Raw genomic sequence first — 16,990 nt, 5'->3', positions numbered from 1 at the left:
ACATCATTTGGTGTTCCAGCCTGTAGATCTGTAGTAGGGGCTGGTTGGTCAAAAGGAGAGATAATATGCTTATTGAATAAATTACATACTTCATTTGGATCTTTCACTAGATGGCCCTCGTGTCTAATGCTAACTGGTTCACTCTGTTCCTTGCTGGTGGCTTTACAATGTTGATTGATTAGTCTCCAGGATGCCTTACCTATGTCGGCTGACCGCTCTGTTGCGTCATTGTTTATCTGTTTCCTCAAGTGTAAAAGGTCTGTCTTAAAAAGTTTTTTTTAGCTGGATTGTATTTTTCCTTAATTATATGTAGCTTTGTTTCCTTAAACAAACAGTCAAGATCATATATATTCTGCCTTAACTTAATCAGCCTAGGTGTAAGTTTCAGCCTAGTATTAGTTGGTTTGTACCCTGTTTTTTTTTTTTTTTTTTTTTTTTTTTTTTTTTTTTTTGAGAGGGCAGCAGCAGTCGAAATGCTTCAGCACTTTCTTATAAAATTCTTCTCATTTGTTTTGGACCCTTTAGTTTGGTAAATAGTGTCCCATTCGTCCTCGGCTAACTTAGTTTTGAAGGCGCTGATGTTGGTGCTATTCAGGATCCGCTTCTTCTCAATTATCTTAGTTGCTGTTGAGACAGCAAACCTTATATATTCTAACACCTAACAATAGTGATCTGAGTGATGAAAATCAACACGTTGAAAGTTAACACTGTCTTTTACATTTTTGTTGACTATTATATAATCTATCTTACTGGAGCTTGACTCTGTTACTGTAGTGTCAGAGTTCAATGTATTTGTGAGATTATATGAGTTTAATACATCTATTTCCAAATAGGTTATACTACAAGAGTTTGCATCAGTATTTAAGTCTCCAACTATGCTAAGGTCAGTGGGGCCTGTTTGTCTAATTGCTCTTGTAGCAGTTCCACCTGCTTTATTTATTTTCGCTGTAGTCCTTGGTGTCGACATACTGCATTGCTACACTGGCTGAAAAATGGGGTTTGTAATTTGGACACTGAGTGCACTAAATAATGTAGCTGACAGATGGACAGTTGCATTTCATTTCAGTCTTTTATTTTCACTACCCCCCAATAATACACAGTTATATGTGGCCAGTGCAGTAATGTTCTAACTTGCCATAAGCCACATTAATAGTTAGCAGGCAAACCTCCACATACTACTACAATAGTTTACTATTGAACATCTGTGAGCAATAAAGACCTAACCACAAAGTTCAGTTCTTGCAGAATAGAAAGGTATGTATGGAAACAGACAATGTCATTGTTTTTACACATGGACTATTGATGTAACATTTATTTCACTGTTGCATTGTTGTTGTTCTAACCAACACAGGTTTCTCGTCTGAAACTCGGCTGTGGACTGACTGTCTTGTAACCAAAAATCGGGCCTTTATATATCCTCACAATAGAAGGTACTGAAACTACACATTGTTTGATGTTTAATTTACAAAAAATACAAATAAAACTTAACTCAATAAATCAACTGAATACATTGAAAGATTGGTTCTTTGTAACAGTTTCTTCTACTACAAGGGTTAGGTCGAAATCAATTACATACATAACTAAGCACAAAATTAGACCTGGTGTTATGCTCTTTAAAACTGAGGGCCAACCTTTCTCTTTCATGGAAATGCAGATTATATTCACGTATATTGATGGTAATCTGTTAAAATTGAAAAAATGAATTTTATGGAGGCAGATATGCAAAACAAGAGGGGAAGTAAAAATATCCCAGCTTGCTTCATCACAGTCTGTTAAGTCTACCAAGATAGTACAACATGTCTGTATTTGGTTGGTGGTACATACAAATAACTTTATGCTTAACTAACCTGCTTGAATGAGTGTTTATGTGGACAACACAACACCAGCCATTTCAATTGTTCCTTCTTTTGCAGTATTGTTCAACAAATGACATTTCCTTAAATGGAAAATGTTCATTTACAAATATTGCCATTCCACTCCCTTTGTGTTGTTGCCTGCAGTAATTATCTGCTAACACATAACCATCTAATTTGTAATACTCAATTTCATTGTCTTTTAGTCCATGTTCAGTAATTACTAACAGGTGTGGTGAATTCTGTTCCAAAATACTTGCAGCAGATTGAGCTTATGCCTAAGGTACCTCACATTTGGATGCATTATCCTAAAGGGCACCGATATTTTACAACAATTTGTGATGTGGTATTCTGGATCAGTTGAATTATTACACAAGTTTTTAACACTGCATTTTAATGAAATTTATTCACTTCCAAGTCGGTTTCTTCGGCATGTGAACAGCGTTCTTTCTAGTCCAAAGGGTTTAGTTCAGTAAAATTGTGTTGCTTGAAATTGAGCCTAAAAAAACTTGTTGATTATTATCTAAGATGATTGAGTCCGTGGTTTTATGCAGATCCTTACAAAGTTCCATTATCTGGTTCACTAACTTGAGCTTTCCATTTTTGTTTAAGTGAAGTCCACGCCTGATATGTTCTTCACATTTCTGTTTGCTCATGTCTAGCAAGTGCACATGATTTAATTTTTTACATAGTTTCTGCAGTTCTAAATTATAGCGCTGATTTTCTGTATTAACACATGATCACTGCGGGAGATCGTGTCGCACTGACTCAGCGAGGTGGTGCATTGGTTAGCACACAGGACTCACATTCGGGAGGACGACGCTTCAAACCTGTCCCCGGCCATTCTGATTTAGGTTTTCCGTGATTTCCCTAAATTGTTCCAGGCAAATGCCAGGATGATTCCTTTTAAAGGGCATGGCCAGTTTCCTTCCCAATCCTTCCCTAATCCGAGCTTGTGCTCCATCTCTAATGACCTTGTTGCCGATGGGATGTTAAACACTAATCTCCTCCCCCATGTCGCACTGGTAGGTTTATTAGGGTAACATTTGTGTTGTACAGTTTTGGCAATAACTTCCTGTAAACTGCAAGTGCTGACTTGCTCTCGTTTTTGTAAACTTTTTTTAAATTTTACTTTTTTATTTTTATAGGTTTTTGATACAGCAGTTAAAGATTAGAACTCTCTTAACATTTTATGCAGGACGTGAAAGGGAAACAGCGGTTGAGAAGGGATTGAGATAGGGTTGTTTACTATCACTATTGTATTCAGTCTGTACATTGAACAAGCAGTAATGGAACCAAGGAGAACTTTAGAAAGAAGTTAAAGTTTAGGCAGAAAAAATACAAATTCTGAGTTTGGCTGATGATATTGTTATTTTGGAAGAGCAGTTGAGTGGAATGGATGGTGTGTAAAAAGAGACTTTAAGACAAACATTAAAAAAAATGAAAACAAAGGTGATGGAAAGCAGTTGAATTAAGTCGAACAATGCTGAGGAATTAGATTTGAAAATGAGGCACCAATAGTAGTAGATTAGCTTTGCTATTTGGGCAGCAAAATTAGTGATGATGGCCAAGTAGGGAGGATGTAAAATGTAGCCTAACTATTGCAATGAAAGCATTTCTGAAAAAAGAGAAATTTGTCAATGTCAAATTTAAATTTAAACATCAGGAAGTGTCTTTTGAAGGTATTTATTTGGAGTGTAACCTTTTTGGAAGTGGTTCAGACACAAAGAGAGTAGAAGCTTTTGAAATGTGGTGCTACAGAGGAATCTGAGATGGGTAGATTGAGTTACTTACGAAGAGTTGCTAAGTTGAATAAGGAGGGGGGGGGGGGGCAAATTTGTGGCACAGCTTGGCTAAAAGAAATCAGTTGATAGGACACGCCCTGAGGCATCGAGGATTCATCACTGTAGTATTCTAGAGAAGTCTGCAGTTAGGAATTTTAGAGGGGCACCAAGGCTTGAATGCAGTTAAGTGGGATCAGATAGATGAAGGTTGCAGTAGTTATGCAGAGGTGAAGAGGCTTTCACAGTATAGTTTATTGTGGAGAGTTGCATGAAACCAGTCTTTGCACTGAAAACAACCCCCATACCACCACTACCATCACCATGACTTGTTCCAGTCCCTGAAAGTTCTCCTCCTTGATGAGATAATCAAATAGAACACTATTATTGAATTATACACAAAAAATTGCATGTGAATTTGAGCATTCCAAGGTCTGTTGTTAATCTTGAATTCTTTACTTTTCCTGTTTAACAGTATAATTTAATACCAAGAGCAGTTATGTCCCTGAAAGTTCTCCAGGAACTACCAATAATAGTTGTGCTCATGTATCAGCTGTACAAGCAACAGGTTCATCAAGATGTGGCTGATTTCATTCCACTGATAATGACGACAATATCTCTGCAGCCAACTCAACAACAGAGGTATTTAACAGTTGACAACACACACAATGTGCAGTTGTTGCCTATTTGTATTTTGTGTAATGTTATTATTTTTGTAATCTTCATTCAAAATTTTTTATTTTATCTTTATATTCATTTACTCTAATTTTTTGTGAAAAAATGAATTAGTTTTGGCTCGTTGTATGTTTGTAAAAATGATCTCTTCGTTTTCTTTTATATAGAATGAGTCCTTCATTTAATAAAGAAGTTTTTGTGGATTTCATGGGAGCTCAAATAAAAACACTATCATTTTTGGCATATATTATTAGAATTTACCAAGAAGTTGTAGCCCAACATGCAAGTCAGATGGTGAAAGGAATGCTTTCACTTCTTACTTTGTGTCCTATGGAGGTTGCTAATTTGCGAAAGGAACTGATGATAGCAGCACGTCATATCTTAGCAACAGACTTGAGAACTAGTAAGTATGGCTTCATTACCAGCATTATATTTCAGCAGTAAGAAATTGTAATGCAGTTGGTTGATTAGTACAAAATAGATGTAGTGAAAGAGGCAAGTAAAAAAAATTAACAGCAACATGCTGCCGTCTGGTATATGTAGAAAAGAGGAAATATTCTGTGGCTTTTGGTTTTGTGTTTGTCCAGGTGGATCGTAATAAAGTGTGAAGTGAATAGCAAGTAACTTATTATCAACAATGGTAAGTGCTGAGATATCAGTAACAACTTCATTGTCATCGAAGTGGCACATTGTTCAGGCACTGGCCTCTCATTTGCGATGACTGAGAATCGAGTCCCATTCGACTCTCCAAGTTTAGGTTTCCTATGGTTTCTGTAAATCAATTGAGGTGAATGCTAATATGGTGCCTTTGAAATGTCACTATCCTTGTCCAGGCCAAGGCCTTATCATCTGTGGGACGTCAAACACCAATACATCTGGTTCCTTTCGATATCAACTCTCCCTCCTTTTCCTCTCCTTAGCTTGCAAATGGAATGACGATATTACAGTCATATCTACACTTAGTGCCATCATTGCGGAAAAGTTTAATTCAGTAGCTTATCACTGTCCCAAATCTGTCAAGTACGTTGATGGGATTAAAACTTAAACACTGTGAAGATGTCAAACAGTGCCAGTTTAGCATGAAGTGCAGTGCAAACTTGGATACATAGTTGATTTGCATTTTTTGCACAACTGTACCAAATAGTTTTGAATAATGCCATGTACCTTCTGTATATAATGTCCTCTATCTTCTGCATACAAGGAAAATTTACAAACCAGGTTCCTCATTCAGAGAATGTTGATCGATGAATTCTTCTCGGGTTATCAGCCGAGTGGTGGCGTCGTCTTGTCACAACGTTTCAATGAGTTTCGGACCCATCGTCTTCGGCCGAAGATGACGGGTATGAAACTCATTGAAACATTGCGTCAAGACAACGCCACCAATCAGCTGATAACCTGAGAAGAATTCATCAGTGGAATACGCCAAGAAAGACTGCAATCGCATGTGAATGTTGATTGTATATGAGATAGTATTAATCTTCTTATAAGGATGACAAACATCTGCCAGCACATTACAGATTTTGACAGCAGTAGGATTGTGGCCTGTTGAGACAGTGTTTCATTGTTCCACACTGTTGCTTCTTATGTTGTTTGGAATCCCACGACTGTCTTCTGAATGTGGGATGGATTCAGGATGACCGTACTCAACACCATACAGTATCTCAGTGGTATCATGTGACTAGCATCCTAGTGGACTGATATAGTGTTCACTCTGCCAAGCAGGGCCGTATATCCACATCTCGTCAGGCAATGGGATTCTTTGCAGCAAGAAAAGGGTCCACGCCTACAATGTGATGTCTGCAGCATCACAGAGACTCTTGTTATAATGCCCCTTGACACAGCAACAGAGAGAGGCATGCCGACAGTGGTGTGCCCAGTGACAACAGTGGACGCAGGAGTGATAATATGTCAACTTTACGTACAAATATTGTTTCTTTCCACAGAATTGTGAAAGAAATATGTTTGTGGAGACTTTGAGGAGAACGAATGTTGTTTCCATATTACATTTGTCACCATTACAGTCTCATTACCTGTCTGATGGTATAGGGTGCCGTTGGGTACACAATGTGATCATCTCTAGCTCCCATAGCTGCTAATGCAGACAACAGCCATTATATTTCTGATGCCTTCATGGCCTCTGTGACTTTATCTTTGAACAAGATAATGCAAGACTGCAAGTTGCTAGTTCTGTCTTGATGAATCTTGATACTAAGGGTGTTTGGTTGTTGACTTGGTCAGCACTTCTTTCAGGAGACTCATCAATTGAAACCTGCCATACCCACATTTCATTTATTTTGCAGTGTGTGCCCTGCTGGCAGATCTGAGAAGAGCACTCAACCTGTCTACCTCAGTACCTCAGACACTAGCGGATTATGCGTTAGTGGCTACCAAAGGCATACATTTTCTTAGGGAAAGCAGATTTTATAACAAAATTTAATGTACCTCCATGCTTGGTCTCTGTGGTGGTTGTAGGCGTGGAGTTGCTCTTGTTGCAGTGTGTGCCCCAGATGGCCTCAGGTTACTTTCTCCATCCCCACTGTCATGCACTTTAAAACATTTATGTGTGTATTTTACTTATCTGACTGCTTAAGCTAATTATGAAAAGAAAAGATTGTTACTCTACATCTCCTCTATAGGGTAAGTAGCAGATGGTCGCAACAAAAAGACTACTATATATTTAAGCTTTTGGCCTAAAGGCCTTCTAAAGTAGAATACACTCGTACATCCACTCAAGCATAAAACACACACACACACACACACACACACACACACACACACACTCTCACTGTATCACTGTCTCTGGTAACTGAAGCTGGACCACATAGACACACTTTCACACAAGCACAACTTCCACACACGACCGCTGTGGAGACAATGCTCAGGTGTCTTGAGTTGTGCATGCATGATTGTGTGTGTGTTTTTTATTTCAGAAGAAGGCCTTTTGTTTGAAATCTGAAATGTATAACAGCCTTTCTGTTGTGCCTTTTCTGTGACTCGAAATCTCCAGTCTACATGGTTAGTAGCAGTATTACCTTTTCAAAATATTGTCGTTAAACACTTGTAACTATCTGGCTAAAGCTACTGTCACGTACATTTACAACCACAATGACATGGTCACAGGCCTTGAAGCTGAAAATTCTACTTTTCTTGCCTCATATTGTTTTACGTCATTTTCCTGTGAATCAAAGGCTTGATAATCAAGCAGTTTAGTCACTTTAAACCCATAATCATCATCCTGTATGCAGTAGTGGCCCTATAACAGTCCATTCAGCCGCATCCCCCCCCACAAAAAAAGAAATAATAATAAAATACAGTTGTCGGGTATTGATGCTCTATTATCAGTGTTATAAGCCAATACTGAGTAACATATTTTGGAATATGCTTCTTTACTTTGCATACATGTACGGTCGTGTTTTAATGATTTATGTTTTCCTAAATTTTATGTGCTTCCAAAGTGGGCAAATTAACATGTTGTAACCGGTTAAGAGCAATAAAATATTTCAGTTGTGCAGCAGTTGACTGAATTTTAGTTTGAAAAAATACTCCCAACTTTACCTTTACATGTGTTGATTTTGTTCCATTAAGTTTATGTGCCTGTTGACCACTGATTGCCTCGACTGTAGGATGAGTGGCTGTCTTTATTCATTCCATTACTTGTAACCCCGAGCTTTCCAGCATAACAAAAACAGGCTATGCTTCTCAAACATTTTGCCTTTCTAACAATTAATTGCTTGTTGTTGTGATTACAGAGTTTGTGCCTATAATGGAACGCCTCTTTGATGAAAATGTTCTCCTGGGTAAGGGCTTTACTACACATGAAACCCTGCGGCCTCTAGCATACAGCACCTTGGCTGATCTGGTGCACCATGTACGGCAGCACCTGCCTTTCGCTGACCTGGAGCGTGCTGTGCATCTCTTTTCACGTAATGTCCAAGATGATTCACTGCCCACCAGGTAACCACATTTTATGTACTTCGTTCAACTGCTTTTGCATTGCAACATCAAACCTTGTTGTTAGCACTTTCTTCAAAATTAAAAAAGTGAAAATTATTATTTTTTGCATTGGTGTGTCTTTGATGAATAATGTCTTAATGCAGTATAGACTACACAGCAGCAGGCTTAAAGAATGTATGGGTAATCTTGAAAGTTTAACCTCAAGTACATTGTTTTCCAGGGAAGAATTGAATGTAAATGATAATTTAAAACTGTTAACTGGGTTGGAACTGAACTTAGATCCCTGCCTGTTTATGGGAAGCTGTCCAGGTTCTAGGCTTTCTTTTAATGTATGAGCAAGTTTGAATGTTCCACTAGCGAGAAATTTAATTTTTGATCATGCCTAGACTATGAGTCATTTTGTCCGACATTTTAATTATTTGAGAGCCGTTGGTACACTTTGAATCCAGAGAAGAAACTGGAAGTGTTTCAAATTTGGTGTCGTCGAGAAACATTAACAATTACGGGGACAGAAAAGATATGAAAGGAAGAATTGGTAAAAAGATTAGGTGAGGAATGTAGTTTTTTTGAAAACCCACACCAGAGGAAAGGACAGGTTAGTGGTACGTGCTGTGACATCCAGAATTGGTTAAGTTGGTGTTAGAAGGAGCAACATAATGAGCAGACAGAGTCTAGACTATACAAAACAGGTTATAAAGGATGGTGTGTGTAGTTGTCAGATGCTCATCCAGAGGTATAATATGTACCTAATGCTTCATGTTAGAAAAAAGATTATTTGTGTAAAAACATAAGTAGCTTAGTAGTGGGTTGGAGTACCCACTGTTCGAGGTTGTTGTTATTTGTAGGTAAAATCCAAGAAACGGGATGCATACATAATATCTACCAGGTGTGACGGCACCCAAGCAGACTTGCTTGCTATGTGGACGTTTAATTGTGCTGTGCAGTCACTACTTGGAGATGTTTTTGACATCTCAAAGAAGAGCAGCCATCAACAGTTGTAAAAGCAAAAGAGGACTGAAAAATGATTTGTTCATTCACTACTTATTTGAACTTTGGTCACTAGACATATGTTGATGTAATGACTTTGAAATGCGGGATCTGTTACCAAGATTGTTCAAAATGATTTAAAATACAACAGTTTTGTGAGAGAATGTTGAGCTGCTGTACATACTTAGAACACTCTTAAAGCCTTTGGACCAACTGTACGGAGAAGAGCCATTCATGATATCAGTGGCCTTGATTAGCAAGTCCACTGTATCAAGAAATCATCAGAAAGTGATCATAATTGAGAAGAATTCCATGTAAAACTTGTGCAAGCTACCAAAAGATGACAGCACCTCAACACCATTATCAGCATTAATATTATATGTCACAAGGAGGGACAATGCAACAAATAAATTAAAGACGGAAACTAAAACACTTGTGTGTGAGAGATATTGCATTTGGTATTTTTACCAAGTTATATCATGATTAATATACTTTACTACAATTGAGCAAGATCTTTGTCACCTATTACTCTCTTTTTCATTTCAGTATACAAACAATGTCCTGTAAACTGTTACTCAACTTGGTTGACTGTATAAGGCACCGCAGTGAAATTGAAAGTGGAAGAGGAAGGGAGCTGCTGTTGAGAATGCTGGAAACCTTCATCATCAAATTCAAAAATATTTCAAAACACCAGTTGCCTACACTTCTAAATAAATGGTAAGAGTTTTTTTAATTAATTATAGATTGTCAGGCTTTGAATTTCTTGTGTTTTCTTAGATTGTTGGCAGACTTTGTTTACATGGATATCAGAAAAAATAGTAGCGGACTGATAAAAAGTTGTGTACAAGCCATTGCAGAACTTAAAGTATGAAACCTAAATTAAAAATTAAATTTAATAAAAAGCCCAATACAAAAAACCTTGTGTGTTGCCCTTTTAAGTTTAATATAAGTAGTAATATTTTGATCCAAGCATCATCCGGTTGGGAGACTACTAAGTAAATAAACAAAAGAGAAGTTAACAGCAGCTATCCTTTCTAGAGCAGCATACCTTCGTTATTGCTGGATATAAGCCTCTTCTGTTTGGCATCATCTCTTTTGGGCCTGCATGTCCCACATACGCACATCTTAACATTATCAAAGAATTGAGAAATTGAGTTACCTATTTATTTTATATTGTATTTTTATGTAATTAAGTACAAACAAACGGTAAATAGTTTGGACAAGAAGAGAATAGAAGCTTTCGAAATGTGGTGCTACAGAAGAATGCTGAAGATTAGATGGGTAGATCACATAACTAATGAGGAGGTACTGAATAGGATTGGGGAGAAGAGAAGTTTGTGGCACAACTTGACCAGAAGAAGGGATCGGTTGGTAGGACATGTTCTGAGGCATCAAGGGATCACCAATTTAGTATTGGAGGGCAGCGTGGAGGGTAAAAATCGTAGGGGGAGACCAAGAGATGAATACACTAATCAGATTCAGAAGGATGTAGGTTGCAGTAGGTACTGGGAGATGAAGAAGCTGCACAGGATAGAGTAGCATGGAGAGCTGCATCAAACCAGTCTCAGGACTGAAGACAACAACAACAACAAGTACAAACTGAGTTTCATGCATTAATCCGTCTTATGAGGCCTATGCCCTGGATTGGTTTGATGATAGCGTACTACCATGTGCTTTGTTAAACCATGAATCACTTGGTGCACAGTATGCGATGCATGGGGCATGACGTAAGTGCGGTGACCTGAACAGGCATTCACCTGAGGGCAGTCGTCATTGAAAGTTGTCTATGTTGCGAATTTTTCAGAGTAAATTAATTAAAACTTAGACTCAGCAATGTGGTATTGTTGTTTTGATATGTACCTAAGTTGCCTAGGTAGCTTACATGTATTTAAATTTCATACTGTATCATTTTTAGATGTATTCTGATTTTGTTTTATTTTATTAGCAATCTCCCCAACCTGAAGATGCTTGGATCAGAATATTACTACTTATCTTAAACTTTAGTGGCAATACATATTTTTCTACTTTTTAGAGGTTTTTTGTGTCAGTTTTTTTATTTTAATTGAAGTTTTATTTCAAGCTTTTTAAACTTCATATTTTACCAGTAGACATGGTCCGATCAATGCTCTATCCCCACATTCACACAAATAGTAGTGGGGAAAAACATGAAATTGCAATGCAATATATTTTTCATGTGTTCCTCTTTGTAATTCTCACACATAGTCATTGACTATGTTTTAGTAAATAGTTAGCTAATTTAGGTAACAAGCAATAAGCAGTGTTGATAATTCGCAGTCAAATCGAAAGACAGTGGTCCGTCATTGCACTCTCTTGCAATAGGCTGCCTGAACTATTAGGGCAAAATAAATTGATTTAGTACCATCGTTATCAGTACTGGATTATAGATCTTGAAAGGAACTACAAAAAATCTGCAAGAGAATATGTTTATCTTTTACAGTTGAGTCATAATCACCCTTTCTTTGATTTGTAGGTGCTGAAAAGTGACTTCTAATGCCAAAAATCCTCATTGTTGGTCAGCTATAACAGATAAACATATGTTGTCAGACACTTATACTCAGATCTTTTTGGGTTCTAGAATCTGGTACTACTTTACTTTATGTAGCTCTTAGGCATTATGTAACTTATATCAACAGAACGTGTGGGCAGAAAACATTTTTACTAATTTAGCTGTTTAAATTTAAATGGTTGAAGAAACTTCCATGAAATATAGCTAAGAACCATCCCGATTAAACCAGCATTTTATAATTAAAAAAGATTGTATTAAAATCATTGGACCTCTCATTGGGAGCTATGATGCCACAGACAAACACCCCTCTGTTTGCACCGGGGCCAGAGTAGGTAGAGGAACAGACACACAGTTTTTAAATTATAATGTAGTCACTAACACCATTTTTTGATGCTAGTATGAAGCTAAGGGTACCTTTTGTTCATACACAACTAATCAGAATTGAAATAAATTCAAGGTTAACTCAGATAATGATTGTCTTCTTACAGTTGCCTGCAACAGAGAATTGTTGGAAAGGCCATTAAATGAACTCTCTTTGAAAACAATGCTAATAATATCATAAATAAAATTGTTTTGAATATGTTGTGCCTAATGAAAATTTGTGCCAAACTGGGATTCAGACGTGGATTTGCTGCTTAGCATGAGCTGTTGCCTTGACTGCCTGCCTGAGCACAGCAGTTCAGGCCTAACTAAAACTTCAGTTCTTATTCACATTTGCTGTCATTCCTTCCAATATGGTGAAATTCTCCCATAGGGTGCCCTGTGGCAGGGCAAACCTACAGTCATTCCTCTGATGGAGAACCTATCGTACCAGTGAGTGACTGTGAAGTTTTCCGTCTGCCCTGCAGGCATCCTCAGAGAGCCCAGTGGTTAAGTTAGCTGCTCGTGTATAGGAACAAAAACCAGGTTCACATCCCAGTCTGGCACAAATTTCCATATTATTCACGACACATTAATTTTATTGGAGCTCAACATTTTCTTAGCATACTTCACTGATATCATTTTATGTCACTGAATTTCATTCAGTTCATCCACATCATTGCCATCTGTTTTGTGTCGGTAAAATTTATTCACTTTCTAGATATGGAAAGTTGCCACTCACCATATAGCGGAGATGCCAAGTTGCAAATAGGCACAACAAAAAGACTCTCACAATTATAGAATTTGGCCATTAAGGCCTTTGTCAACAGTAGACACACACACACACACACACACACACACACACACACACACACAAGCACAGCTTGCACACACACAACTGTCTTGGGCATCTGAAACGACGCTGGAACAGCAGCACTAGTGCATCATGATGGGAGTGGCAATTGGTTGAGGGTATGGAGGAGGGGGGAGGGGTAGGGATAGTATGGTGGGAGTGGCGGACACCAAAGTGCTGTAAGTTAGACTCTGGCAGGGGAGAGGTGGGGAGGGGAGGGGGGAAGTAGTGGAAAAGGAGAGAAATAAAAAGACTGAGTGTGGTGGTGGAATGATGGCTGTGTAGTTCTGGAATGGGAACAGGACAGGGGCTGGTTGGGTGAGAACAGTGACTAATGAAGGTTGAGACCAGGAGGGTTACGGAAACATAGGATGTATTGCAGGGAAAGTTCCCACCTGCACATCAGAAAAGCTCGTGTTAGTGGGAGGGATCCATGTAGCACAGGCTGTGAAGCAGTCATTGAAATGAAGAATATCATGTTTAGCGTGTTCAGCAACAGGGTGGTCCACTTGTTTCTTGGCCACAGTTTATTGGTGGCCATTCAAGCGGACAGAAAGCTTGATTGGATAAGTGATGTTAGTGACCGGACTGGAGTAGGTGGTTGTAGGAGGACGTATGGCATCCACTAATGTGTAGGCCCTGCCCAGCGAATCTAGTCTCACCGATCTGATTGCAGGCTGGATCTGTTTGTGTATGGCATAATGCAGCAGATTTTCATGGTTTATCCATGGACCCAGGACTGTGGTGCTCCTCAGCAGGCCGGAGGCCATGTGCAATGTATTTAAGGAATTTGACTGTCTCACCACAAGTATATTGTACAGTGTGGTGTTTTATAGACATGTTATTTGTTCTAGTGCATTTTGGCACTTCAGAAGTAGTTTATCACGCAATACCTGTAAAATAATAGATGTAACATAGTGGGTAATAACCGACAAAAACAAACATAGTAGTACCAACATTTCATTGGTGATCACCTACAGTTTTGGTTTACACAATTCTTCCCTGCCAGATACACATCATTCAAGAAGTCTACTTTTTTCTGAGGTTACTTCTGAAATCAGTCAAAGTATTTTAAATCTGTCTTGCAACTCCAGAGAAATGCTTATTGTCACCAAATGTGTTAAGTTTTATTGAAATAAAATAATATCAGTAGTCTTAATGAAACACTTATATCATTTGGCTTCCTTTCTCCATCTAAAAACAGTTCATTACAAAAGATGTTGATGTCAGTACTTAAGATTTTTGCTCACATCAGGAAACGCCATCTGCTTGCAAGTTTTTTTAGGTATTTCCTCATTTGCACTATTGTTTCTTGTACCGTAGCTGTGAAGACAGATTGTCAACTTAAGTCTTAACTTACCTTTGAGATCTCTAAATTTATCGGGGAAAATTGCTAAAACTTGTTGGGAAATCCGGGAAATATCAGGGAATTTCACTTAGGGCAACTTGTGGCAATCCTGAAGAGGCGATAAAGATATGACTGTGCAGTAGTGTCTTTAAACAGGACTGTATCTACAATTTTAGTGGTGCATGGAAGTGGACCAGATGTGTCTTAGGTGAATTTTGTTGTACGGTCATTAAAGGCAATCATCAAAGCATATTTCTGTGCCTGATGTTTTGCCTCCCAATGCTGGAAACATTATCAGAGGCTATAAAGACTCCTCTAGCAGTTTCAAACTTAAAAAGCATTAGCAAGCTGAAATATTTATGCGTATATGGCATCTGACTCTTTATAGTCTCTGGTGTCTATGGCATTAGGAGATGAAATGTCATGCCTTGGACCAGGGCCTAATGCCCATACAACAAAAATTTCACCAAGCACTCAAATACTAGCCGTCAAAGCCTCCATTGTATGATCATACTACAGATGGATTTGCAGAGTTAGTTATGCTGCAACAGATGCCACTAGCATGGCAAACATAATGTGGTCTCTGACGGCATGATGTCATTTATTTGTTCCTGGTGAAGACTGTGGAGGTTATTGCTGAAAGCTCTAATTTCCTTTCTCTAATTTGACTTTGGAACCGTACCAGGTATATTTTATATGAGGTTGCTGTAACCAGAAGCTTTGTTCCCATACATGGAGAACATATCCAGATCTTTGTTGATCTTATGTTGTAGCATTAAGAGTCTCTGATTACAGAATATGAAGGCTTCACATCATACAGGGTTTCCAAAGTCAGAGATTACCTACAATTTTGCAATACTAATCATTTTTGTGTGTATCACATGTCCACTCTGACATGAACTTCATGTCAGCCACATGTATCTGGTTTACCAGTGCAGGTGAATAGGAAAAAAAATTCTGTTATGTTCAAATATGTTGCAAAGCCGTTTGAAATGGAAGAAGCAGATAATGTTGACTGCAAGGAAGGCAGATGGTCTACTTTAGTTTGTTGGGAGAACTCTAGGCTTGTGTAGGTCAACTATAAAGAAGACCACATACAGAACCCTTGTGCAACCCATTTTTGAGTATTCCTCAGATGTTTGGGTTCTCCATCATGACAAATTAAAGGAAGACATTCATGCATTTCAGAGGCACGGTGCTAGAATTATTACCGGTATGTTCGATCGACAAGCAAGGATTATGGAAACGCTGTGTGAACTCGAATGGGAATCCCAGGAAAGATGATGACTTTATTTTCATGAAACACTATTGAAGAAGCTTTTGCAAGAGACTGCAGAACAGTTCTACTTTCACCAAGTTACATCATGTGTAAGACAAAATAAGACAAGGCAAGATAAGAGACATCAAGGTTTTTACAGAGGCATAGAGATGGATATCTTTATCTTGTTCTATTTGTGAGAGGAACAGGAAAGGAAAGGACTAACAGTGGTACAAGGTACCCTCCATTATCCATCCTTTAGTGGAGTATGTGTGTAGCTGTAGATGTAAATTGTTTTCAGTCGAATGCAGACTCTTGTCTCCCATGAGGGAATAATGCAAGGTTTGATTTCTACATGTCATATATTTATACGGGAGGTGCACATTTCTGTTTAGGTATGACACTTGACAAAGACTCGATTGCAAAGTGTCTCTGTTAAACAAGAGGTTTTTTTTAGTAAATTATTACTGCAACTTGTGCTTTCTAGTATTATAACAAGGGACAAAATTTGAAATTTGTCCCTTTCCAGTAATTTCCTGAGATGTCTGAGGCAAGATGTAATATGCTCAATAGCATTTATAAAATACACTGCCTCAGAATTTTGTCAGTAGATCTCACTGTGATGTACAAATGTCTCTTTTTAGCATTTGTCACTGGAGTTCAATGAGTGCCTACATAGTTCATTTGCATTTACTAAATAAACCCGTGACGAAACACTGCTGTTCTTATGGATCTTCCATTTCTCAGATATTAATCCTACCTGGCAATGGTGCCAGAAAAATGAGCAGTACTCAAGAGATGGCCTATGAGCGTTCCTGTGAATCCTATTTTTCCCATTAATGAATTGCATTTCTATAGGATTCTTTGAGACCCGGGCTCACCTTTTTGGTGACTAGCTTCATGTGGCTGTTGGTTGCTCCAGATGGTAACTCATAGATCTTTTACAGTTAGCACCATTTCCAGCGATTTATTATCAGTCACGTGAATGACTTATGAACTGCTTATTTGTATGCAAAACTTCATATTTTTGCCTTCAGAACCAGGTGCCTGTTCCTATATAAATTGTTCAACCTCTGTTGGTTTTTCTGCATTTCATTACAGTTTCCTGACATTGCAACTTTTGTGTGTGTATATATATATATATATATATATATATATATATATATATATATATATATATATATATATATAGCAGCCTCACAGGGCTTCCTGGCCCTATATCTAACATTTGGATACTCCCAGAGTTACTTCTACATGTGACAGTCACGACCTGTTAACCCTTTTGTCACTGAGGGCTGAAGGTCATTCTTCGCCGCTCCCCAGGTACTGTGAACCTGTATACACATGCCACTTGTGTTTCCCTACAGTGCTACTGATGTCTGTATGAGCACTGA

General features: G+C 38.2%; 1 protein-coding gene across 1 annotated transcript in view; it reads left to right on the top strand.

Moving 5' to 3' along the window:
* Positions 1 to 16,990, top strand: part of LOC126240282 (transformation/transcription domain-associated protein) — a 491,514-nt gene that overhangs the window by 80,071 nt on the left and 394,453 nt on the right. The window contains exons 7-10 of the mRNA XM_049947913.1: positions 4,110 to 4,276; positions 4,477 to 4,712; positions 8,059 to 8,263; positions 9,797 to 9,967. Of these exons, the coding sequence (XP_049803870.1) occupies positions 4,110 to 4,276; positions 4,477 to 4,712; positions 8,059 to 8,263; positions 9,797 to 9,967 (779 nt within the window). The remainder of the gene's footprint in view (positions 1 to 4,109; positions 4,277 to 4,476; positions 4,713 to 8,058; positions 8,264 to 9,796; positions 9,968 to 16,990) is intronic.

This window comes from Schistocerca nitens, chromosome 1 (assembly GCF_023898315.1).
Source record: "Schistocerca nitens isolate TAMUIC-IGC-003100 chromosome 1, iqSchNite1.1, whole genome shotgun sequence".
NCBI lineage: Eukaryota > Metazoa > Arthropoda > Insecta > Orthoptera > Acrididae > Schistocerca > Schistocerca nitens.
The sequence above is the reverse complement of the archived record's forward strand: the minus strand, read 5'-3'. Positions and strand labels throughout refer to the sequence as shown.